This window comes from Hypomesus nipponensis, chromosome 2, assembly GCF_054491055.1.
Source record: "Hypomesus nipponensis isolate SF chromosome 2, ASM5449105v1, whole genome shotgun sequence".
NCBI classification, from domain to species: domain Eukaryota; kingdom Metazoa; phylum Chordata; class Actinopteri; order Osmeriformes; family Osmeridae; genus Hypomesus; species Hypomesus nipponensis.
The window spans coordinates 15,700,345-15,724,615 of NC_140362.1; the positions used below are offsets into that span (position 1 = coordinate 15,700,345).

At 44.3% G+C, this 24,271-nt stretch overlaps 2 protein-coding genes across 2 annotated transcripts; one reads left to right on the forward strand and one right to left on the reverse strand.

Moving 5' to 3' along the window:
• The first annotated feature begins 1,522 nt into the window (after positions 1 to 1,522).
• Positions 1,523 to 14,712, forward strand: LOC146300983 (doublecortin domain-containing protein 2-like). The gene is made up of 10 exons (XM_084708547.1): positions 1,523 to 1,843; positions 2,332 to 2,386; positions 3,966 to 4,042; positions 4,291 to 4,425; positions 4,530 to 4,679; positions 4,801 to 4,855; positions 5,044 to 5,209; positions 12,789 to 12,865; positions 13,212 to 13,526; positions 13,704 to 14,712. Exons 1-10 carry the CDS (start codon positions 1,557 to 1,559, stop codon positions 13,959 to 13,961), a joined length of 1,575 nt encoding a protein of 524 aa, XP_084564673.1. The 5' UTR covers positions 1,523 to 1,556; the 3' UTR covers positions 13,962 to 14,712.
• Positions 14,713 to 17,562: 2,850 nt separating this feature from the next.
• nrsn1 (neurensin 1) lies at positions 17,563 to 18,300 on the reverse strand. The gene is made up of 2 exons (XM_084670207.1): positions 18,103 to 18,300; positions 17,563 to 17,989 (listed from the first exon to the last, which is right to left on the reverse strand). Exons 1-2 carry the CDS (start codon positions 18,298 to 18,300, stop codon positions 17,591 to 17,593), a joined length of 597 nt encoding a protein of 198 aa, XP_084526333.1. The 3' UTR covers positions 17,563 to 17,590.
• Between the last annotated feature and the right edge of the window lie 5,971 nt (positions 18,301 to 24,271).

Genomic DNA, 24,271 nt, shown 5'->3' on the forward strand with positions numbered 1-24,271 from the left:
ATGCTATTTTCAGAAATTTGCAATTTTCTGTCATTCTGTTTGAAATGTAATTGAAAATATCAAGGCATATGCAATATCTTAAATTGCAATCTTAACTATTCTGTTGGGACAGAATGTCACAAACTAGCCTACCTTTCATTAGTTTGGTTGTAATTTTGAATGCTACTGGAGAATACCCTATCATGTTATGGTTTCATGATGAATGTATTTTTAGGTAATCTCTAAAACGATATGCTGTCTCCACGTTTTGCCAAAAAAAATTCCATCCAGTGGCGTGGCGCCATCGTGTGGTTGCTAATGAAACACACATCCCATTCCTTATCGTTTTGCAGATATGCCTACGTAGGCAGATTGTGGGGAATTCAAGACATGGTAACGTACGACCAATTTGGATACCACAGTTGCTACAAAACAGTTTTATCTATAAAAAATACAATAAAATAAACCAGCTTTAGGGCCATTTATGTAACCACATTCCTACTGGCTACATGTAAAGTTTTAAAAGTGACCTGAAGCAGTAGACCTACTTATTGTAAAATATACTACTTTATCCAAATAGAAGCATTTATTTGTAGGTTCAAAACCCGTTCCTTGCTAACCGACTGCTCGGGCAGCAAGAGTTTGATTCCCTAGACTTCACTTCTGCTGCACACCCAAGTTCTTCGGGGGGAAGGGGAAGGGCACACCACACATGTTTAATTGCAGTGGATATCAAAATGGCAAGCCACTTGATAATACGCTGATAAATGTTCTGCAGCTGCACTGTTGTCATGCAACCCAACTGCTCCCCCCAAACAAACATGTTTTTCGAATCGGCCAAAGGTAGTTTCAGGATACCTCTCTGGCTCACAATTGGTCCCTTGGTGCCTCATTAACCCAAATATGAGTTTTGAGAACATTGAGCTTTACCATTGAGTGCATTTTAAACGATTATATATTACTCCGTATAGCTTTGTGACGGTTCGGGTGTGCATATATATTTAAATGTCTTTTCGATGCCCAATTTTCGTAAAAATTATAGTCTACCTGTTGATTATGTCGAAAACGACTGTGGCAAATTCGTTCGAGGATTGCACGGCGTTTCTATAGAAACACCTCAACACGAGCTCCCATGATACTGCTTACACTGTATAGAGAAACTGCGGGCGGCACGAGACCTCTATTGTCACCTGGGCATAGCGGTGTACGCGCAACCATAATGTACACCAATTAAGTAGCGCTATAGCCTACAGTTACCCAGTATTGTAATCTTCTCAACTGTTATCTGTTACGTATACATTTATGTTGTGGGCCTTTTCCTGACAAGTCGGAGCTCTGCAATTCCAGAATTATAGCGACCATAGGCTTCAGTTTGTGTGATCAGGGTTATGATAAGTGCGGGACGCCCATTCAACTTTGACCGGTCGGACAGAACGGACGTACAATTACCTTTCATGGCGTGTTTATAATGAGGACCGTCCCGTCCTGCAGTTTCTTTTCTCATTACTCAGAATTTCTTTCTTAATTTTAAATACATTTATTTGGCGTATTAAAATCATCGTATATTACGCACAGTCATGAACTCTGAAAAACCAAATTTTTTATCTCAACCTGTCGTGAAAAACATTTTTGTGTACAGAAACGGGGACCCTTATTACGAAGCACGTCGTGTGGTGGTTAACGAGAAGAGGGTGTCTAATTTTGAGACTTTTCTCAGGGAAGTAACTGGCGGTGTGCAGGCTCCTTTCGGGGCGGTTCGGAATATCTACACTCCAAAAGCAGGACACCGGGTGGACTCGTTGGAGCACCTGCAGAGCGGAGAGCAATATGTCGCTGCCGGCAAAGAAAAATTCAAGAAACTGGAGTAAGATACTTTTGTTAAAGTGAAAACGTTGACTTTAGCTTATTTAGCGTTGGTTATTAAATGATATACAGTTGCATTTGAATTAAATGTGAATTATGAGTTGCTAAGGTAGCTGTAGATATCTGATTGTTGCTAATGCAAGATATGCTAATGAACTAATTGGGCTTGTATGTTTTTACTGAGTCATTGTAAATACTGTGACAGTTTCACAGCCCTGAGTCACAGTTATCGCTCTAATAATAGACAGCTTTACAGGTAAAGAGCTTTGTAAGGGTGTTATTGTGCCTTTCGGCCCACTTTTCTCAAAGACACCTGCAGATCTTTTAGGTGAATGTATATCAATTAGGCTCACCCACTTCAATATATATACGTATATATATTTGATTTTTTTCAAGTGAAAATGAACCACTGAAAAGTGTATGTTGGTATACATAACTTTGTGATTGATTTATGAGAGAAGGGCAATAACTCTGCTGTTTATGGTGCAGTTACCAGCAGATCGGCCCCCGAAAGAGACGCATGCTGCAGACTGTGGTGGGACAGGTGAGACGAGCCTTGACATCACACTGCAGTAGTCCCTCAGGTCACATCAGCTCTTTTAGCACCTCAGCAGAGCTTGCCAGACCTCTGGCCTCCACGGTGTGGTAGTTTGAGAAAGATCAGCAAAGCGAGGTGTAAGGTTTAGTCCTGTACCTCATTGTTACTGGTGCCGAATCACCCGGTTCCCGTCTCAGTGACCATGAATTATTGATTCATAAGAATCATAACCGACTATGTTGAATGCATCTTTAATCAAGAGCACGTCTGCAACGCCAACTTGGCACTGACTTTGAGACATATCCTTCTGCTTGTCAAAATGAGGAGGTATTTGAAATCCTGCCCAAACCAAAGGCCTCTATCCTGTTCATGTTACATAATGGAATATTACACCTTTTCAGGTCTGACTCAGAACCTGGCACGGAATAACAACGATTTTATTTGATCCTTTTTTTAAATTCTATCTAACAACCAACCCTAGTTTAAGTCTCTGTGGAATAAAAAGCTCCTCAACATTAGCTACTCTTTTCCCTTCAGCATAAGGGTTTTATTTACCCTCTAAAAGCAGTTTATTGGAGGTAGGTTGTGTGTTCAGATAATTGTACTGGGCAAACATTAAACAGCCAATCTATTTATGAGAGCCACACTCTCCTCTCTGTCTTCTCTTGAGATCCCTGATTGCATCAATTAGAGAGGTCCTCCACGCAGCACTCCTGGTGGTAGATGGAGCACTTAGAGCTCTCGCTGTGACCCATCAGGCCTGCAGCCTAGACTCCCCTTCCTACACCAACACACACCAGTGTTGCTAGGGAGATGGCAGCACAGACTCCTTTGGTCTAGAACCTTCTGTAAGTTCTCCTAAAACAAACCTTCCTTGCAGGCCTTTCTATGGGAAGTCGGTTAGCAGGTGCTTTCATCCAAAGCCACGTACAGGGGGCCGGGGAGGTGGGGATCTGAACCTGTGACCTCTTGATATGCCTTACCATGCAGCGTGGAGGGTCAGAGAAGGGGAAGGAACCATTCTTCGTGTCCAATGGGGTCTAAAAGTAGCTTAGCTCCCTGTCCTCCATCCTTCAACACACAGCATTGTTGCCATGGAGCACAAAGTGGCGTGCAGGAAAATGAACTCATATTGGACATAGCCGTGAAGATCCCGGGATAGGCGTCTGGGACATGTCAGGTCCGGCCCAGGACACTGGACATTCCACTGGGCTGCACTCGCCCATCATCCCCAGGGGAGAGACGAGCACGGATCTGTGTTTGTCTTTCCTCTGATATTTCTTTTTTGTCCCTGCAAGAGATTAGAAAGTTAAGAAGGTTGTTTTGAAGCAACACATATCACTGTTGCTTTTTCTTGCATTACAAACAGGCTTGACTCATACAGTGATGCATAATTCATGATTCTTGACTGAACAATCACTAGGTCATTGCTATAGTATGGTACCATGTAATATATTTACTTTACAAAGCAACTAAACAACTGATTGATCGGTTCATGTTCTGGAAATCTTAAAATAGCATGTATATTACTATTCGTAATGCCAGAATTAGTACTCCATCTCCAATGTGTTATCTTTCATTGCAGCTCAAACCGGTCCCCCAGAGTCGAATCATAGTGTCAGCAAGGTTCCTGAAGCCCATCAAAGAACCATGTACAATCTTGTAAGTTGTCCAAGTTATCACGAGCAAGGTTATCATGATGCCCTGAGTGTGTGAGCCGGGTTATCGACGTCGCCAGTGTATGAGCTTGTTTTTCTGTGATTATTTCTCTGTGCTTATTTCTCTGTGTGTCGTTTCTCTGTGCTCATTTCTCTGTGCTCATTTCTCTGTGCTTATTTCTCTGTGCTTATTTCTCTGTGCTAATTTCTCTGCGCGTATTTCTCTGTGCTCGTTTCTCTGTGCCTCGTCAGTGTGGTGGCGAACGGGGACGTGCTGAACCCGGCGGTGAGGCTCCTGATTCCCCAGAGGGTGCAGGGGCAGTACGAGAGGGTCCTGGAGATGATCACGGAGAAGATGGGATACAGGCTCCTGGGTGGGGTACGAAGGTAGGATGAGACCTCTGGTCCTGAAAGAGCTGTTGGAGCATTGTTGGAGATCTCAACTTAACTCAGTCCTATGACAATGTGTGTTGTGTTTGTGTGTTTTCCAGCCTGTACACATTTGATGGAGCTCTAGTCAGTGACGGTAAGGACCTGGAGAACGGACAGTTCTATGTCGCTGTCGGGCGAGAGCGGTTTAAACGGCTGCCTTACAGCGACCTCCTCTTCACTAAGCCACGAGGAATGAGGAGGATTCTAGGGTTAGGACCTTGGATTCGATCCTAATGAAGTATTCCAAAATGATTTGATTCAAGCATCGAAACTATTGTTATCCCAGTTGCAAGAACTCAAATGCTTGAACTTGTTGTTTTGTTTCCCCAGGTCCAAAGCCGCTTCTCTGCCACCCATTTACAGGTTTTCTAAGCAGAATGGAACAGTGAGCATTGACTTTAAGACACTTCCTCATAACAATAGAGACTCGCTGTATGCACTTTCATATTAGAGATTACGTTTTCTAATCCCAAATTGGGCCCACACTTACTCACTCCAAACACCTATCCATCCACACATCCATCCATTCATCCACCAACTCTTCCCTCGTCCATTCATCCCTCCATCCCCCAGAGCAAGTCCATGGCTGCGTGTAGCGACGGCGGCGACTCCAAGACCTCCCCCCCGGGGAACAAAGAGCACCTGTCGTCCATCGTCAGGGAGATCTCCCAGGCACGTCTCATCTCCCTGCGTAAGAAGAGGAGCGGACTGAGCATGTCTCTGGGCGTCCAGGACAACGGTAGGAATGGAATGCGTCCCCCTCCCGCTGAGGCCTCTGAGGCTCTCTGTTCTCATTAAAGCAACTGTGGAAGGATTCCAAACCAGCTCCTAGCCTCTCCCCTGCAGTCTCAAAACAAGGGCTGGGTGTTAGTGATATGGCACGGTTCCATCGACAGCCCAGGAGGCCTGGTATTCCACTGAGCTTACTGGATCAGGATGGTCTCTCTCACCTTGACAACGCATACGGAATGCTTCCCCGACTGTGCAGGGAAGTCATTTGGGGTTTAGGTGTTCATTAGAGCAGCCGTGGCTCTGCTTTTAAATCTGGCTCTAGGTCTCCACTTCTCTTCTCTCGGGTCAGACCCGCAGATCTCAAAAGGGTGGGGATGGGCTCTGGCAAGATGGCCGACATACCACCCACCTGATTCCACTCGGTTTGGGATCTGCATCTGTCCAGCTCTGAGCTTGGAATCAGCACTAAGACATAACGGACAGTACAGTATGTGAACGACAGTAGCCAGATGTACTGTGGTACTGTGGATAACACCATGGAAACTATAGCATTCATTCATCTCAATAGACCATTCAAACCATTGAAGCGTTTCCCCCCTAAAAGCCAACCTTTATTTAGCGTGTCGTATATCTCAGTCTGTGTGTGTTTGTTTGTGTGTGTCTGTGTGTGCGTGTAGGTATGCGTGTGTATGTATCAAACAGGGCATTTCAGTGATACTCTACGAGTCCAACATGTGACCGTGTGTGTGGGCAGGGCCCAACATTCATTCATTCATCTCTAACATCGATGATGTCATGTCTCGGGAGCTTATATAATGCTCTTCTCTCTTCTGGCCACTGGAGGGGGCTGGTGATCTAGGAAAGTGGAGACGAGCTGGAGCATCACCGGCAGACGAACACACAAACAGCCTGAGACACATTACGTCATTCTGTCTCGTACCCATCTGGTCCTGGCTCACCTAACTGCAGCTCTCTAAAGACTGTGGCGAAGGGCGTCTTAGACTTGTTTGGCTAAACTTGGTGAGGACACGGTTGAAAACTTTGAAATACCCCGTTTAAAGGCCTCCGAGGTGGAAGTTGCATTCAGGGATTGACTCTAAAGGAGGTTAACAATGTAGGTTAGTTGCTTTATTTCTACAATATAGCTTAGGGCTTTACCTACAGGGAGTATATTCAAGATGTTTAGTACTGCACCTGGATGACAGCTTCTGGTAAGGCCTGAGCGTGTCCCCTAAAAAACATCCTCACATCTGCCACACAAAGCCCACTAAGTATCTACCACAGGACTCCCATCCACCTCTAATTCCACCTCAGATGTCATCTGTATATTAGATCATGTCACGTCTTGTTCTGGCCAGGTGAGCGCGCTCTGGGGGACCTGTTGACCTGTAACTCAGTGGGGGGTGTAGCGGGCTGCATGACGGACAGGAAGGACAATGGGAGCCGTCAGAGCATGGTTACAGGGTTCAGTGGACCAGCTGTACTGCCTCTCCACTCTGTTTCCTCCAGACACACACGCACACACACACACACACACACACACACAAACTGGGGCTCGGAGACGACGTCATTGGACAGTTTGACTGTAGATCTAAACGAGCGTCGAGTGCACGATGTGGTGTCGTGTCGAGTCGAGTCGTTCCTGAGGTGTTTCTGTGTGAGGTTGCCGGGATTGTTTCAATCCTGTCTCGTCGTGGCGTGTTTGCTTGTCTGATCGTTTGTCACACGTGGCGATCCTGCTGGCGCGGGTGTCTTGTCGCTGTCCAGGGTGCTGAAAAGCACAGCTCTCCTACTTACAATCCCGTTGTGTCCCGTATACTTTATACAACAGGGAGGAAATGAGAGGAGGGGAAACACTGACTCTATCTCTCAGGAGATGTCAGAGCTTGGAGCGGGGCAGAGGAGAAGACACTGACGATAAGCTGAAACGTTACCCTCTGCCTTGTTCATCACTGGTAACCTAGTAACCGGACTAGTAACCCGAGTCAGGTTCGGTATTCTCTCTAACTTAAACCCCCTGCTGCCCTTCTTGCGCGTTCTCTCTCTCTAAATGTACTCCCTCTTTTTGAGTCTTTGTTTCTTCTTAAATGTTTTCTTTCTTTCACTCTAATTCTCTCTCTCTCTCTCTCTCTCTCTCTCTCTCTCTCTCTCTCTCTCTCTCTCTCTCTCTCTCTCTCTCTCTCTCTCTCTCTCTCTCTCTCTCTCTGTGTCTCTCTCTTCTCCCTGTTTTCTTACAGTTTCTGTCTCCCTCTCTCATCATCTTTATTTAAACCTGTTTTGCTGCTTGGCTGTACACTGTAAGCTTACACTGAAGTCTTCTTGACAGACACCTTCCCCAGGGTGAGAGGGGGGGGGGGTTCCGGGGGTTGATGGTGGATGTTGGAGGAGGGTGGGAGGCTGGATGGAGGGGAGGGTGAGTTTGGGGTAATTGCCTTCCAGGGATAATCACTCCACAGCGGCCCCTTCAAAACACCATTTTATTTGGCTCTGCCACTCGCCAGGCCAAAATTGGTGCTCAGACAAATCAACAAAAGAGCGTGCTGGGTTAGGAAGAGGGAAGGAAGAGTGTGCCGGCTGATTATCTTGTCCCTTACGCATGCATTAACCACGCCACGCAGAGTAGGGGGGCAGCATGTGTATTTAAATCCCCCCTCCTCGCCCCCACCTCGGTTATTAACTGTCAAAGAAGCACCTTAAGAAAGGAAGAACCGACCAAGCTAACAAGCTTTCTGGTGGGTTCCATTAAACCCAACATGCATAACATTTGTTTGGTTCTGCTTGTAAGGTAAAGTACAGTAAAGAGATGTTTATGTAAATAAAATACAGAAAAAAACAACTTTTGGTTTAGTAGAAGGCAAAGTACACGTATAAATCAATTTGGTTATTCATGCTGAATAAATAGGATCATATATATTTAGTAGAGGCATAGCCATTGTACTGCAATATGTGTCTCAGTGCATTCTAGAAAGAGAGTGAGGTCCAAGAATAATTATGGACAATCACAACAGTGGTTCGGATCTTTATTGTTCAAATATGCATTGTATCTAAAATATTCACAGCACATATTCAGTAAATCTGGCTTTAGCGACTGTGTATCCTGGTGTTTATTAAAGCTGAGCAGATGGTGTACTTCAAGGCAACCACAACTGCGTTTGGCAAATGGCTTCTTTCACCGGGATCCAAGGACTAAGCTGTGTATGTTTTCATTCTCATTTGCCCTTGTGCAGAACAAAACCTAAAGCAAGTGAATACGACCTCTTTTCTTTGGGAAATGTTAATGGAAGCCAGTTCATTTCTCCATTCACCTCTGTGCTACAGTGTACATATGAAGGATTCACATTCACTGTCTATCATTATTTATCAGCTATTTCGGCTGCTTGGAACATGAAAGAATCATTTTAGATAACCAATCAATTAAAAGAAGGATGGCATGTAGTGGTTTGTTGAGGCTGGCATAGAAATGGAAGTTACATTTTTAATCTTTCCGTGCTGTGGTGGCTTTGGAATTCCTGATGAAAAGATTCCACAAGTATTTTATTCACTATGAAAATTGAAATGTTTCTCTAATTGCGAGCTTTCTTTTAGAAAATCAAATAATTAATTTTTATTGTTGAGCTTTCCGGAGGAGACGCAACCACATGTGTGGTTTGGTCATGAACCTCTTGATACATGATGTGTTTTTATGGACGCTGTGTCGAATAGCAGAAAGCCAGTGATTAATGTGGCGCCCGTTAACACAACCATCAGCGAAGTGAAAGCTAGTTTTATAAGCAAACAACAAGATTAAACGTTTCCCTCTCACGTCGTAAAAAGGTGACGCCGCCTCGGGGAATTAGGCCAATCAGTGTGTATACCCATAATGCCCTGGGTGATGTTGACGCAGGGTAAAAAACAACCTGGGTGGATGTAAAGGACACGGGGGCCTATCTGGGAGGGGATGCACCAGCGGGACATGCCGAACGGGAGGGATCGGAAGGTGTTGTTTCATGTCAGGGGCCCAGACAGCTTCCACACAACATCCAGCACACTTACCCTTGCCTCGCCTTCATCCTTCATTTCAGAAAGCAAAGGTTTTCTTTTTTTTTTCATGACCCTTTGAAGCTGGATTACTGGATTAAAGTGAAAAACAGATCATCTCCCATGGTAATCTGCTAACCAAAGTGTTGTTTTTGACATACTGTGCAGGAAATTGTCTATCATTTCAAAGTTACACTCGGGCGCGGTTTCTGAGTGGGTTTTGTGGTGGCGTCTCCAGGAAATGTGTCTCACATCAGCTAAGCGTTCAGACTGAGGACAGATGCACAATCTGTCTCTTTGGTGGATTTAGCAGTCGGTGCTGCTTACAATTCGTGTTTTGGCTATCCATAAGTGTCTCCTATGATAAAGTCTCCTCTTACTTGTCGCATTATTTCACTTTTGTGTTTGAGGCATTGCAAGCCAAGGCCAAAGCTGCAAAGTTTGCCATCTAGAGTGGCGTAGTAGAAGGATGTCAGACCGAAAAGAGAGTGTCCTTCATGTTTTCACACTGTGATTCGGTTCTCGTTGTACGTGACTCTGGTGGAGGAACGGTGAGATGCTAGCTTCCTTGTGTTTACTCTGACAAGTATGGACATGTCTACGGGCAGGTCTACAGCCGCTTAATGAGTAGCCATGTGCCAGTGCTGAAGGTGACATGTCACATCTGGACATCCAATCATCACTATGTCCTCAGGGTGCATATATTACACCGGTGTTGCCTTCCAGGGTTTGGTCATTTGGAAGCATTTATGAGGCATGGCCAAGACTGGGGTACCTTTAAATGTACCTTAATGTTTCTCTATATGGAACATAAAATGTCTGGGTCTCAGTTGGTCATCAAATGTTTAATAGCACCCTGGTCAGCCTGCAGGACATATCTGCTGAGTGGCAACAATTAGGATTTACTAGCCAGAGTTATGAGCTGTCAGATCCTCCTCCCTGTTGCATTCTCCCTGGCTGGATGGTGTAAACATGCAGAATCAAGGAACAGCTTCGTTGATGTTGTTGTGAGACATACGTACCACATCACTGCTGTGGTATCAAACCTCTATCACTGCTTTGCATGCCCTACCGGTTTGACTGAGTTCAATCCAATGTATGAAGCTCATCGCCCAAAATGTGTCAAAAAACACACCCCATATCCAGGTCTGTTGTCCCAGCGTGCAGCCATTTGTGTTGACGACATGAGCGATGCACGGAGAGTGACGATAGGTGTGTCTTGTTAACAAGATGCATTTTGACCAGTAATAGCAGTTATGATTACGCTTTCAAACATGAAAAACAGAGGCCTGCACGGTGACTCTGATCAAAGGTGGCACACTTTAACAGACACGGCCTCATTTGCATACCGCATTACCATATTTACACGGCACATTTCACCATCGCTTCTCTTTAACTGGGAGATACATCCCGAGTCTGGAGCTACTCCCAGCAGATTCATTAGCTTCCTTCGCTAGGCAGTAGAAAACGACGCCTCTTATTTTCCACAACAATGACATGCTGCAGAAACAAACTGTCAAAAACAACATTTCCCAGCAGGCTGTGAATTGTTTCCTTGTCCCGGCGCAGAAAAGAAGAAGAGTTATTTACACATACTGAACTGAAGTCGCTGCTCTTGTTGACAGTGAGATGTAGATGGAAATTCTGTTGGACTCCAGTGAGCCACAGGAGGGCATGGCCCTGTTCTATAAATACCTAAGTTACCTGGAGTTACAAGAAGCTACAACACAACAAGGAGTCCTTCTCCTCGGCTGTCTGTGGAATGACAAGCAGGCCAGACAAGAAAACCAAGTTAATAGAAAATGTATGTGTAGATGCAAAACATGTAACGTAGATTAACTCGGATTTTATCCAAACATGATTATATTTTGTATGCAGTTCCAAATTCTTGTTCAGACAGTGCTTGAAAAAGACCAGTTACAGGAGACAGCTTGTAAACGTCTAACGTTTACAAGATGTTAGACTGCGTCTCACTGATTGCCGCTTCCACATCTTTGAGAGCATTGAGATCTGTCTGAGATAGTTTGTACAGGAAGGTTTCATTCCATCCATTTTGCACTGAGCCAAAGTTGTTTGGACCTGTATGTTGTATTGTTTCAGGAATACTGTGACATAGTATGTCGCAACACTGTGTCTCATAACCTTCCTTTTAAACCTCTCTGGTATAAATTAAGCCGAAGACTAATGATTCTGAGTTTCAGAGACGGAGATAGACACCAAAGTCTCCAGTCACCAACGTTCCCCAGTCAAATCTATTGAATTCAATGAAGGGGGATTTCAAATGTTGTATTTAATTAGATTTAGCATTTTCATGAGGCTGGCCTCTCGCTAAATCACGTTAAGATGTTTATTGTCACATTATCTTCTCTACTTACAGTCAATGGTTAGGACTACCGTTAATGGATGCATGTGCATTTGCATAAAATATTCAGAGAAGCCCTTTTATACCATGGTGTTTCATCTCTGCTGCTAAACTTCAATCAGTTTTTGCATTTGGAATGCATTTAATGTCTCCTTAAACTGTTCTGGAAGGCAGTATTTTCTAAACTGGCACTAGAGAAAGGGAAACTTCCAAATAAACTTATTAATGTTTTAGTATTTTTTTCATTTATTATTTCATTTACAATTCTTACTCATCAACTATTTAAAACCAGAGTGTAATTGTTTTGTTTCTCAGGCCATACAGTGATATTCCTCTTGTGAATCGTACATTAATTGCTTAAAGCTTCTGATTTACATACACTTGTGAAAGGGCCTGGTGCTATGTTGCACTTGAATATGCTCTCATTACTGTCTTGATTGTTTCCTCTAAAATAAACATATAAAGCAATATTACATTCTACTGCATATGTACTGAAATCCAAAGAACTTGGAAATGACAAACGCTAAAGGCAGTTGTAATCTTCTCATGGTATTCTGATACTGTAGCCTTGTTCATTAACTACAGTAAGTATACCTGTCTGATACATTTAAAGATCTATGTACATGTAATAAACAGTACATTGACATGCTGTAGATGTCAAGAATGTAGAGGATCATTCCAAGGCTGTTGAAGCTGAATTCTGAAGCTGAATGTAGCTGAGCTCTTCACTTTCTAGTGTGCTATAGATATCAACTTGTCTGGGCAGCCAGGCATACAGTAACACTCATGTGCTATTGAGAGTCTCGGTTGAGTAACACGGCTGATTGTAGGTCTGTTCCAAGGTAATGGAGCAGAAGGTCTTGCTTTTGACCAGGGGGTGTCAGTGCTGGGCTTCTGAAAGTCTGTGAGCAGAACGTCACAGCTTGAGTGGAATAGCTCGAGCAGCGACAAAAACATTGCAAGCACATATAGGAATCTTAGTCACTCGGTCACATGAAGAGGAACTGGCCTTTCTAACATCGGACTATCTACAGGCTCCACATATTTCAGTTTTAGAATAAATTGAGGAGGAGATTGAGATTTGAATGAGTAGGGTGACAAAGAAGGCCTCTCCGAATGTCAATTGAACTTGTCTTGTCATCATGGTGTGAGTGATGTACGGTGAGCTGTGCGATGACTGTGTGTCTCCTCCTGGGCTGGGTTTCAGATGAGGCAGACCAGAGGCTTGAGGAGGGGGACGTGGAGCCTGGCAACAAGACTCCACAAGACCCCCCATCTGAGGAGGTGACAGCCGCAGACTCACTCAGTGACGCTGATTTCACACCTTCTCCTCACCTCCACATCCTCGTAGAGCAGACAGTGTATGAATCACACAGTCAAACTCCATATGCTCCAATGCCATTTGCTTTCCCCATATTTTCCAGTGAGAATGGCTGCACATATTGTCATGTGTTCCTCTCCCCTTGTGAGTGCCCAGTATAATTCTTGTTGTTGAAATCTTTGGCCTAGAATACTTGGAATCTCATTCTAAGGATCAAAGACATCAGCCTCATAAGGGACATATTGTGAGTAACATTATTCTATCGTATTGTATTCTAGCACTTTCCATTCTGTTCTTTCTGTGTGCCAGCAGCCAGCCGAGAGCAGCATAGAGGAGGGTCCAGAGGAGACTGCAGAGCAGGAAGTAGACGCTGCTGGTGGTGAGAACACCGCAGAAGAAGCCTCTGAGGCAGGAGAGAAAGTCCCGGATGCAGGGGAGGAAGTCCCGGAAACTACAGATGGAGGGCAGGAGGAGGAGAATGAAGCCGATCCCACTGACCCCGGGGCCGAGGAGGAGGCCCCTCCCACGACGGAGGGAGACGAGGAGAACAAGAACAAAGAGGAAGAGCAAGAAAGCGCTCACCCTGCAGGGACGAAGGATGGGAAGGAAGAGAAGGAAGAGAACGTGGATAAGGAAGAGAAGGAAAAGAAGGAGGAGAAGGAAGAGGAGGAGAAGGAAGAGAAGGAAGAGAAGGAGGAGAAGGAAGAGAAGGAAGAGAAGGAGGAGAAGGAAGAGAAGGAAGAGAAGGAGGAGAAGGAAGAGAAGGAAGAGAAGGAGGAGAAGGAAGAGAAGGAGGAGAAGGAAGAGAAGGAGGAGAAGGCCACAGAAGAAGGGGCCGGAGGAGAGACGGAGGAGAGCAGAGAGAAAGAAGGGAACGAGGGAGAGGGAAAAGACCACGCTGCTAGTTCTAAAGATGCCAAAAGCGACGAGTCCGAGGAGCAGAAGGAGGCAGAAGAGGGGAATGGAGAAAGAGAAAAGGAGAAGGCAGCAAACGGAGAGGAGCAGGCTAAAGAGGTAGAAACAGGCTCCAATGAGAAGAATGAGGAGGAGAAGAGCTGATGGCAATTGTCAGTCATTCCACAAGAGGTGTGGTGGGAAACTGATCAAGATGAAAGCAAATAGACGCACACATATATTCACAGTCACAGATATGACAAATGCATTAAATAATATATATGATATATTTTATAGTAGACGGTATTATAATGAGTTCCACGTTTTATTAGGGTTCATAGCTACACCCCATTTCCCCACCAATCATTAGGTAGGGGAGCATAGCCTTACTGACATTATTGCTAAGCTGTTACTAAGTTCTGTTTGGGACCTATTGTGTTTTTAGAATGGAAATTTTGCTGAATGAACAACATGAAGGATAGAGTACGAGGCAGAACTCCCATTTGCATGTAAGAACTGAGAATGATTTAAAAACTAAATGGACCTCAACTCTGAACGACAGATGTAGGTTTCTGTGTACTGTAGTTACACTAGCTCATACATTCCTCTATCTCCAGTATGTTTTCAAACGGGTATGTTGACGCTAAATCGTTCAATGTTTTCAAAATGACCTTTTTTGGTAGTTCTGTCATTGAGCCTGAGATGTTGAGTGTTAAATGATGGGTCAGTATACATGATGATCTTTGTATGTACTGTAGGAGAGCGGTAAGGGTAATAAGCTATGTTGTGTAACTTCTGTATCTGACTGAATGTAGTTGTACAATGCATGAGGAGATTGACTTCCTATTTCTGCGTAACTAACCTGTTCCACAACATGGTGCTTCAGGTGCATGACTGTGCTACCAGGATGTTCTTGTAAAAGGTCACAAATAAAATCAAATTGAAAATAACATGCAGTCTCTTTCAAACTGACCAATCACTATTGTTTCATATTGGAGTATTTCTACTTTGGAAAATACCAGATTCGATATGATTTGATTGGTCAGAACTTTGCACGGAAGAATTTTGATTGGGTTGTAAAATCCCATTGGAGCAGAGTTAACAGCTGGTTCTTTTATGTTGAACAACACGTTCTCATGGTTAAATACATGATGAGAATCACACTCATGATACTGTTTCCATGGAGCCTTGGCGTGTTGATCTGGGACTAGCTCCTCTAACTGCTCATAAACTGACAGATCCTAGATCATCTGTTCTACTCTGAAACGCTTTGTGAAAACTGTCTTGAAGTGTGTCTTTATATCTTTGACGCAGAGATTCTACAGGTAGAGGTGACTGAACCCTCCATGTCGCTATGAATCTCCCAGCGTGGCTTACCGTTTGATACAACCCAATAGCCGCGCCACCCTCGCTACAGTGAGCCAGGGTGGAACTCAGAGGGTGAGTCACGGAGCGCAGGGGGAGAAGCGTTCACCTGTGAGTCATCGTCGAGCACGCCTGAATATTGTCAAGGTTTATTTCCAGCCCTGCCATCCATCCTGCATCCTGCATCCTGCAACCCCCACCCCACCAGCCTCCTGAACAGGTTGGAAACAACCTCTCTCCCAGAGCTCCACACAGGAACACAACACTTCACCCTTAGTGAGCAGCTCTTACGCAAGATAGAGGTGGTTTAAATGTTTCTGCAGACAGAACAGCTCCAATGCTTGGACTGAAAAAAGGAAGTCATTTATAATGATGAAACAACACAGTATAGGCTGCAGATCATTTTAATATCTTAATTTAAAAATAGACATATACGTTAGACATTAATATATCTCTTTTATCTTTGTTTTTTTGTCTTTCTTTTCACTCCCAACAGTTCGAAACCACCGATCGAATTTTCCCTTGGAGTTCACTAAACGATCACCTGTCACATTTAGAAATGATTTGAAACACGGGGGTCAACGTACAGAATAGTACTGCATGGAAATCAAAGGTATTCACAACAGGACACTACACGGTATTAGCACAGTTTAACCACCTACTGATCACTCATACTGTATAGAGGTTACTGCCAAGGTTGTCCCAAAAATATTATTAATTTTAGACTGACATTTTAGAATGTCAATCACAAATAGAACAAATAATCATCCTGACAATAATGACCCTGATGTTTTAAAACTTTTGGCTGCTTGAAGGACTCGATTTATATTTTTTCTATAAAGATGCTATTGATAGTTTACACATCTGATCCTATGTATTGTTCTCAAGAGGGGATTTGTCGTTTAGCCTGGGATGATAGTATTCACAACTAGAAAAATATAAGAGAAAGGAACTGCAGAGTTTAAGGGGATTTGATCCAGCGAAAGGTCAGCCTACCTACGTGCACGTCTACAATGATCTGCTCACTGTACAGTACTGTACTCAGAAGATAATCAAAGGTTTCAAATGAAATGGTACATGATACCTCTACATGCTAACTGTACCATGACATGGAGCAGATGATTTGTACCTAGATTTTTTGTGTCGCAGTCATACACACACACGTACACGCATTTACATCATCATCATTATGAAAGATGATCTACACGTATTGACTTCCTGTCCCACAGACACATATTTTATCTAACAGTAGACATGTGTTCAATCAGTGAGAAAATGAGTGTTGAGGTGAGGTATGGAGAACAGCAGAGTACTTGGTGACATGGTGCCAGCTATATCCAAACACCATAACAGTGAACAGTACAGCAGCTCTCTCATTCTGTCTTGTTCCTATCGATTGTATCGTGCGGTTTCCTGGACGGGAGCCTGGAAGCAGAAGAACGGAAAACAGGACGCCAGCCCTCAATTTGTTCTTCTGATAGCCTTCCTCCGTTTGATAACTTAACTTCCATTAGAGGTGGATTGAGGTACATTTTCCTGAACGAATCAATATATTATTTAAGTTAACAAAACCTTTGAACATCTACCCTGACTCTTTAGGTGTAAGACAGTGCACCATCACATGGAGTATGTACGGTGCACCACAGAAAACTGGTTCTTGTAGAAGGCTTTTCCTCACTATGAGAATCTGTTATTTTATACATAGGACCTTATGCCTGTTAACAGTATTTTGGGGGGATTGATTTATAGCAATTTCCCTTCCAACTGTGGCAACGATAGACTAGTTTGAGTATTATTACAAAGACAACTTTCGGATGGCACATCTAAGCACATATAATGGAAAAGGCATCTGATTCACACTAACGAAACCTTAGGTGAGAGGAAATAAGTGTAAAGGCTGTTACCTACTAAAAGATGGGTTTCTGAGAGGTGAAATGATAGCCTGGAAATGCCTTTGCGTGTGCTTTTGCTCCAGGTAGACAGCATGACACCAAAAACACAGACAGATTATTTCAGGGCTGCTAACATTTCATACCCCCGTCCAAACATCTGTACATGCATTCACCCTTCCTCACTGCCACGAAGGAAATATCTGATCTGATGTGACAGGATGGTAGAAAGCATGTGCTTTTTCATCACAGGTCTACATTACAGCCTGATTGCAGATTGATTTGTCAACAGAAATGAGGAAGGACGGTCCTGTGTCAAGACCTTCCAACTAGGACCTCTATGGTGGCTTTGTCCTTCCTGACATCTGAGACAACATGGCATGGTGAACTGCTACTTAAACACTTCAACAGACCGGAGCCAGGTGAGTAACCATGTAAGCTGACCTTAGAAAAGAAGACTGTGAGGAACACACACACACACTCACAATTACACACGCACTCAAGCACACCGACGAGCACGTCAGATCTTCATGTTGACTGTCAGGTCTCCGAGCTGGGCTGGACGTTCTGGACTTTGGAAAGGGTGATGGGGACCTTGCCCTCTCCAGGGGTGGGGGCTCTGGTGATGGGGCTCACGGTGGCCTGCAGATCAGCCAGCCTCTCCTTGAACTTCTGCTGCAAGTACAGCTCCTCCTTGGAATAGCTCTTGGCGAAGGCGGAGAGGAGGAGCCCCGCCGCCATCAGAGTGCCGCCCACGCAGAACAGCACGGCGCCGGTCAGCTTGCAGACGTCCAGAGCTCGGTTGAAGCTCACGGCGTGGCTGTCCACGAAGAGCAGCTCCTCCTCGCCAAACGCCTCGATCTTGGCGGGCGTGACGTAGCCAATCAGGAGCATGACGAGGCCCGCGACCAGGATCAGGGTTCCGAAAGCGAGACAGACCTGGGGGGAGGGGCGGAGGGGGGGGGGGAGAAAGATGGGAAGTTATGTTTCCGGTCAGCACCACGCGACACTCCGAACGGAGAGCGTCGTGATGAAGCTGGGCTCCCGCTCACCTTCCAGAGGACAGAGCTCCACCTACTCGGCGATCTCTGAATCTGAAAGTCTTCATCGCGCTCCCAGATGGAGGCGCTGCACTCCTCGTAGAACTGGTGCAGGTACGAGCGGACTCCGTAGCGTTGGTACTGGCTGTTCACCGCGCCCTGGCCGTGCTCAGCATACTCCGACCCACAGATCTCTGAGCAGGTAGTCATGCTTCACATCTGACAAATGCACACACACACACACACACACAAGAGACAAACAAATATAATTAGTCACAACATCTGTTGTCTTTGACAAAATGCATAAACATGCACACACACGTGCATAGTCCTACAAACAACTCTCAAGATCAAGTGTCTGCCGTTGTAGTAATGCCGTTTCATTAGCACAGTTACAAAATGTTCAAATAAAAAAGCCTCCATAGAACATTTTGAGTAGCATTTTTTCCTATCATCTGAATCATTTGAAAGTTACAGCATGATCAAGCGCAAAATCAAATGCTCACACCCAATGCGCAAATCGACCAAAGCAGGATAAACACATCCCACACTGTACACTTAGCTGTTAGTCATCCAGCCACAGAGACACACTTCCCCCAGAGAGTTAGCTCTCGTCTGTTTTCCACGGTTAGCGTGAGAGCTAAACCAGAGTTTCCATACCACCGAACTCGCTCGAGGTTTTGTGGGACATAAAGACTTGTGATGTCTCTGACCAACAGAGCGGCGACATTCCGGTGAAACCGACTGGGTTCGATTCGTGCTCATTCGCAATGACAGTGGACACAACACCAGCTGAAGAGTAGGTGGGAGTCCGAGTCCTACAGAGGAGAAACCTCGACTGATACTGTGCGTCTCGTTATGGTACACATGACAACATGCCTGCAGGAGTCCTGAGCCCAGTCATGCCCAACACCTGCCATTTGTTTGATCTGGCTAGTCAAGCACGAGTGGTGGCTGTCAGGGGATGAGGCAGAATGTAACCTGCCCGCTAGGAGAACAAGGCAGACAGGGAATCATCGCAAGGATCCACGCACGTCGGATCAGTGTCGCTTCTTCGGGATTGCTACTTTCAAATCCTAACGTCGCGTTGCGGTTCGTGAAGACAGTTGTTTCTTCCTTCACCGACCGAGGTTAGAGAGAGGGCTGTGTAGACGCGATCGGCGCGTGAAGATCATGAATGTGATCCCAGCTGAACTGGAGTCACAGCCTCTCCATGTCTGAGCTCCTCTCAGCTCGGGATCACAGGAGACATTGTGCTTCCTGTAGAACATGTTAATTACATTGCAGCTAAATGTGTAGCTGCTGCTGGGGGAAGCTGACAGATGAGTCAGCCTCCTCCCGAGAACATAACAGTGGGCCATGGCCCTGTAGCCTACGTCACTGCTGAATTATTTGTGTGTACTGCATGAAACGAGAGTGCAAGATTTGTTATAAACCGGTGTTATGCTCAATGCACTTTACAGGATATGAGAACTTTTATGGTTGTGTACTGTAGGCCTTTGCCCACCTTATTTTCAATATGTTACGGAGGCATTTGTGAGGAACACACAGTACTGGATGTTCAACATAACATGTCTGTTTTGATAGAAGCAAATAACTGTAAGGACTGCATATCAAACATCCTCTCACACAACAGTGGAAGAAAATGCCTTTCCACGTCAACAAAGACCCATGACTTGAATGTATTCAGTCACGTGTATGCTAGATGGGTACACCTGATCCAGCTTGTGATATAATAACAATAATAATACAAATATATTGCCCATATCTAAGTCAAGTATAAACCTATCCAGATTTACAAGTGACTACCATAAATTCGTTTTACAGTGGTATTTCTCCTCGGAAGAATGCTACCCTAAACGCTGTCCATGGTGCTGAATCTATGCTCTCGACACAGGCTCAATACATGACGCCATACTAAGAGAAGACGTTCGTCGTGTTCCCTTGAGACGCAAATAAACACCACTTTCATTATTTGTTGATAATAGTAAATTAACGTCGATTAAACGTAAATTGATTCCAGATAGTTAACTATAGCGATCACGTTATACAGACATGGAAAATATGTCTATGTATGAGCGCGTTTGGTGGACATATTTTAGATTGAGTCAAGTACATAATACATTACATTCGGGTTTTATCGTGAAACTAACACCTTTTCGCCAAGTTCATTGAAAATATATACCGTACAAATCGACGGATTACAATGTGAAGGTTAAAATGACAGGTCAGGGTATTCTCTAACGTTTTAACCTCCAGATCTGAAGTGCGTTCAGACAACATCTTCTACCTAACTGCGCTACATAACAATGCAATGTGATACATTTATTTGCAGATCATTTAGTATTACACCGAATTTATGAAAGAATAGACTACCTGTCATAACCAGGTTTGGAGAGTGGTTACTCGGTCCTGTTCCTTCAGTTGGGTCCCATCACTCCAGAGCTCGCGCCTCTCGGTCTGCACATCGATGATTCAGATGTTCACAATGCACACTGCGCACGCGCAATGATCTAGCTGTCTTGTTACGGTACAATAAAGCGGAGGCGGTTGTGACTGGCAAGACACTGGCAACCAAGAGGCCATTATTTCGAAGGTCATTGCAACACTTTAGCAGACTATGGATTTGAGATATTACACCGAAAAGTGGGGAGAAAAGACAGTAGGCAAATCCGTGAATTTATGTAAATTTGGAAAAGGTTAACTATGTTACCTGGTGTTAGTCATGTTGGAATTCAGACAGATAGAACCTAAAGAACCACATGTGGCCTGTAAAAACAGTCCGCCTCTTTTATTCATTTCCGAAAGTCAACCTGCTGTAATGAATGCTATTGCTTTACCATCTTTTAACATCTCAGATAATGTCACGGTCAATTAAGCCTGATAGAAAAAGAAAAATAATGGAACATTTCATGGAACATTCCCACACAAACACCCTCCAGCAGTTTCTCAGAGAAACTAAATGATTGAATTGAGGCCACATTCCAGAGGCAGACTATTTTTAGAGCTGCCATTGACGTGAAGTGTGAAGCTTAGTCACTCCATAGCTACTTGCTCTGAGAGGAGGAAGGCCTTCTGAGATTAATAATAAAGACATTTAGGAACAAACAGGATTCCTTTTAGACTGGACGGGCCTTCATTTCTATTTTACCAGATGCTTTTTTCTGTCCAAAGCAATGTGGGGGATTTTGACTTTGACCAATTGAACTGCAGTCAAACTCTGTACCACTGAGCTATACCCCTCCCTTGGTATCAAATATTATCTACTAGTATCTTGGACTAACCATCATTTGACACACCTTTAGAGGTCAACTCTAGGATGTGTAATAAATACACAGCCTTCATGCCGTAGATGACTCAGAATGTCATAGGAACAAAGGAACTGACGAAAGGCAACCAGCTGACCAGTCCTTCACCATTCAGGAAACCCATTGTCCAGTGTTTAGGAAAATACTGCAGGTCAGAAAAGCATATCTTAAGAGAACAGTATTGTATGTAGCCCTGTGAAGATGTAATCTAGCATAACTCATCAGTGAGTCACTGACCCAGGCCCAGCCAGCCCTGAATATCCGTCACAAATCAACAGCCATGGTTGGAACCACTGGGACACACGCAGCCTTAGAACATACCTTGTGTGTTGTGGTTGGAGATGTGCTGTTGCAGCTGGCAGTAGATGAGTACGTGGTGAGATTGATCACAAGGTTATTGTTTATAACCTGCATTTGCAGAGTAAAGGTTTGGTCTTTGTGGATCTTAGGTTCGATGTTCTAGACTGTAATATTCTTTGGTGTATTCTTTTGTAATTACACCAATTCATAAAAAAAAAATCACTTAATACAATCATCTTGTCTTGGTGTTATAAAACTAACTGTAAAATCAAGGAAACAGGAACATTTGGCTTATTTTAACAGCAAGCAACCAATACATCCTTTTAGATGAAGGTTGGTCTTGCTCTTTCTTGAATTGCTGTTTTGACGTCTCGAGCCAGTCTCACCTCACACCACCCAGGGAAGAGGCCTCATGGGCTGGCATGCCAAAGCTTCATTGTTAGGAGATAATGGCCCTTGCGATAAGCTCTTTCATCATTTTCTCATTCTCCCTCAGTTTCTCTCCATTTTCCTCTCTCAGCCTCTTTGTCTGTCTTTCTTTCTCTTTTTCTTTCTTTTTTTCTTTTTTTTTCTCTCTCTCTCTCTCTCTCTCTCTCTCTCTCTCTCTCTCTCTCTCTCTCTCTCTCTCTCTCTCTCTCTCTCTCTCTCTCTCTCTCTCTCTCTCTCTCTCTCTCTCTCTCTCTCTCTCTCTCTCTCTCTCTCTCTCTCTCTCTCTCTCTCTCTCTCTCTCTCTCTCTCTCTCTCTCTCTCTCTCTCTCTCTCTCTCTCTCTCTCTCTTGCTCGCTCTATCCGCTCTATCTCTCTCTGCCTGTCAGTTGTACAAGCTGTGCTCCTCAGAAACGAGAGTGGTTTCTATGGTTACGGGAAAAGGTCACCTTCAGGATGTTCCCTGTGAGCGTGTGCAGAATGCCACTTGGATAATCAACTTCCTGTAATGGCTGATCACGGCAGATCTCATTAGAGGCAGGGAGGGATCGGCGCAGGCTGGCGCAAGCTCGATCTATGATCCAGGAAGTCATTTAGTTGAAAAACAACGACATCTGATTGTACCTCCGAATACATTAGTCACCCATTCAATATCAGCATGGAGCACAATCAAAAACATGCAATCCAGACGTACAGGTGATTGATAACATTGTGTAGGACACCCAACAAGCCAGTCGATCAGAAAACATTACAGTGACAAAGAAAACTGGAACCCAACAGAGTATATATCCATGATTTAACAGTTTACCTGGCACTCGTGTGATAGAGCAGTTCCAGTCAGGTCGGAAGCCGCAGATGTGAAGAGCTGATTTAAACCCTGCCTTTCAGCTTCCAGGCTGGCCCTCATGTTCTCTGACATGTGTCCGTTGTCAGGGAAACGCCAACAAGTGACAGTAGAAAACACGGTTTAGTTTTTCCTTCACTATTATCCAGGTGAGTTGTAAATGTGACGCAAAATATCTTAGCTGTACATACAGTAGGCTACTGGAGAACTTTACATGTGACTAATCCATGCTTTAGCTTTTAAACAAGTATTACTATGCGTTCATATACTTTTGAATAATATTTATGAGGATGTGTAATATGTGAAGCATAATAAAGGGGAAGAAACCGAACGAGACAGGCTTGTATTCTGCAACATGTCTTCATGTCTTCATGACTTCATGATGACTACTGTGTTTGGGCCGTTCTATTAACAATGCTGACACCTGCTGACAGTGTGCTACAACAACCATTGTTCTTCTATATTTCCTCCATTGTAGAGCGCGCACACACAAACAGGAGGGTGGAAGGTGTTTCTGAATTACATCCAATAAGGGCAGATAGATAACACAAGACTGAATGAGTCAAGCATGGCCAGTCTAATCGCGACCTGGCTTCTGAATTTCAAACCCCCGTAACATCCATTGTGGCCTGTTCTCTTACGTTTTCTTTTTGATGGATGTTTTCTACTGAGCAGAAGGTGTGGGATGACCAGTTTTTTTTCTTCTCGCCAGAAAGCCCTTTTCTAGCTTGGTGCCACTCTTTGACAACAGCAGTGTGATGGATGAGTCAGTATGACTCGCTAGCTATCCATCACATAACCTTTACTTTTGTGTTTTTCTCCATTCTTCAACATATTGATTCTTATGTCACACCTATGGCAGTCCTCCAGTCGAGCTGCAAGTGTTGCTTCCCAGGACAGGCATGTGGGATGTCCAGCCTGCAAGAACAACTGAGCCCAGTTTGGACAAGCAGTTCTGGAACTGGAACACGACGATTCATGTTCCGTTCCTGTTGATGCTCTGTTGAAACCTGGACTGAAGATGTAATCGAATTTGGTTTTCAGTGAACGTACTTCTTGGCATCCACATACTTGTATTGGACGACTGCATGTTATAGAGGGGAGCTCTTGTTGTGATCAGGTTTGGCCTTTACTGTAGATTGATTTGCATTAGGTTGGTATGTAAAGTAAGCATATCCCTCCACGCTCTAATGACATAATAAGATTTCAGCCAGGGGCTATCTATTTTATTTGCCCTTCACAAATCAGGTTATGAGAACCTTTACTAATGGCCGTGTAATCATTTAATAAAAGACAGAAAAGC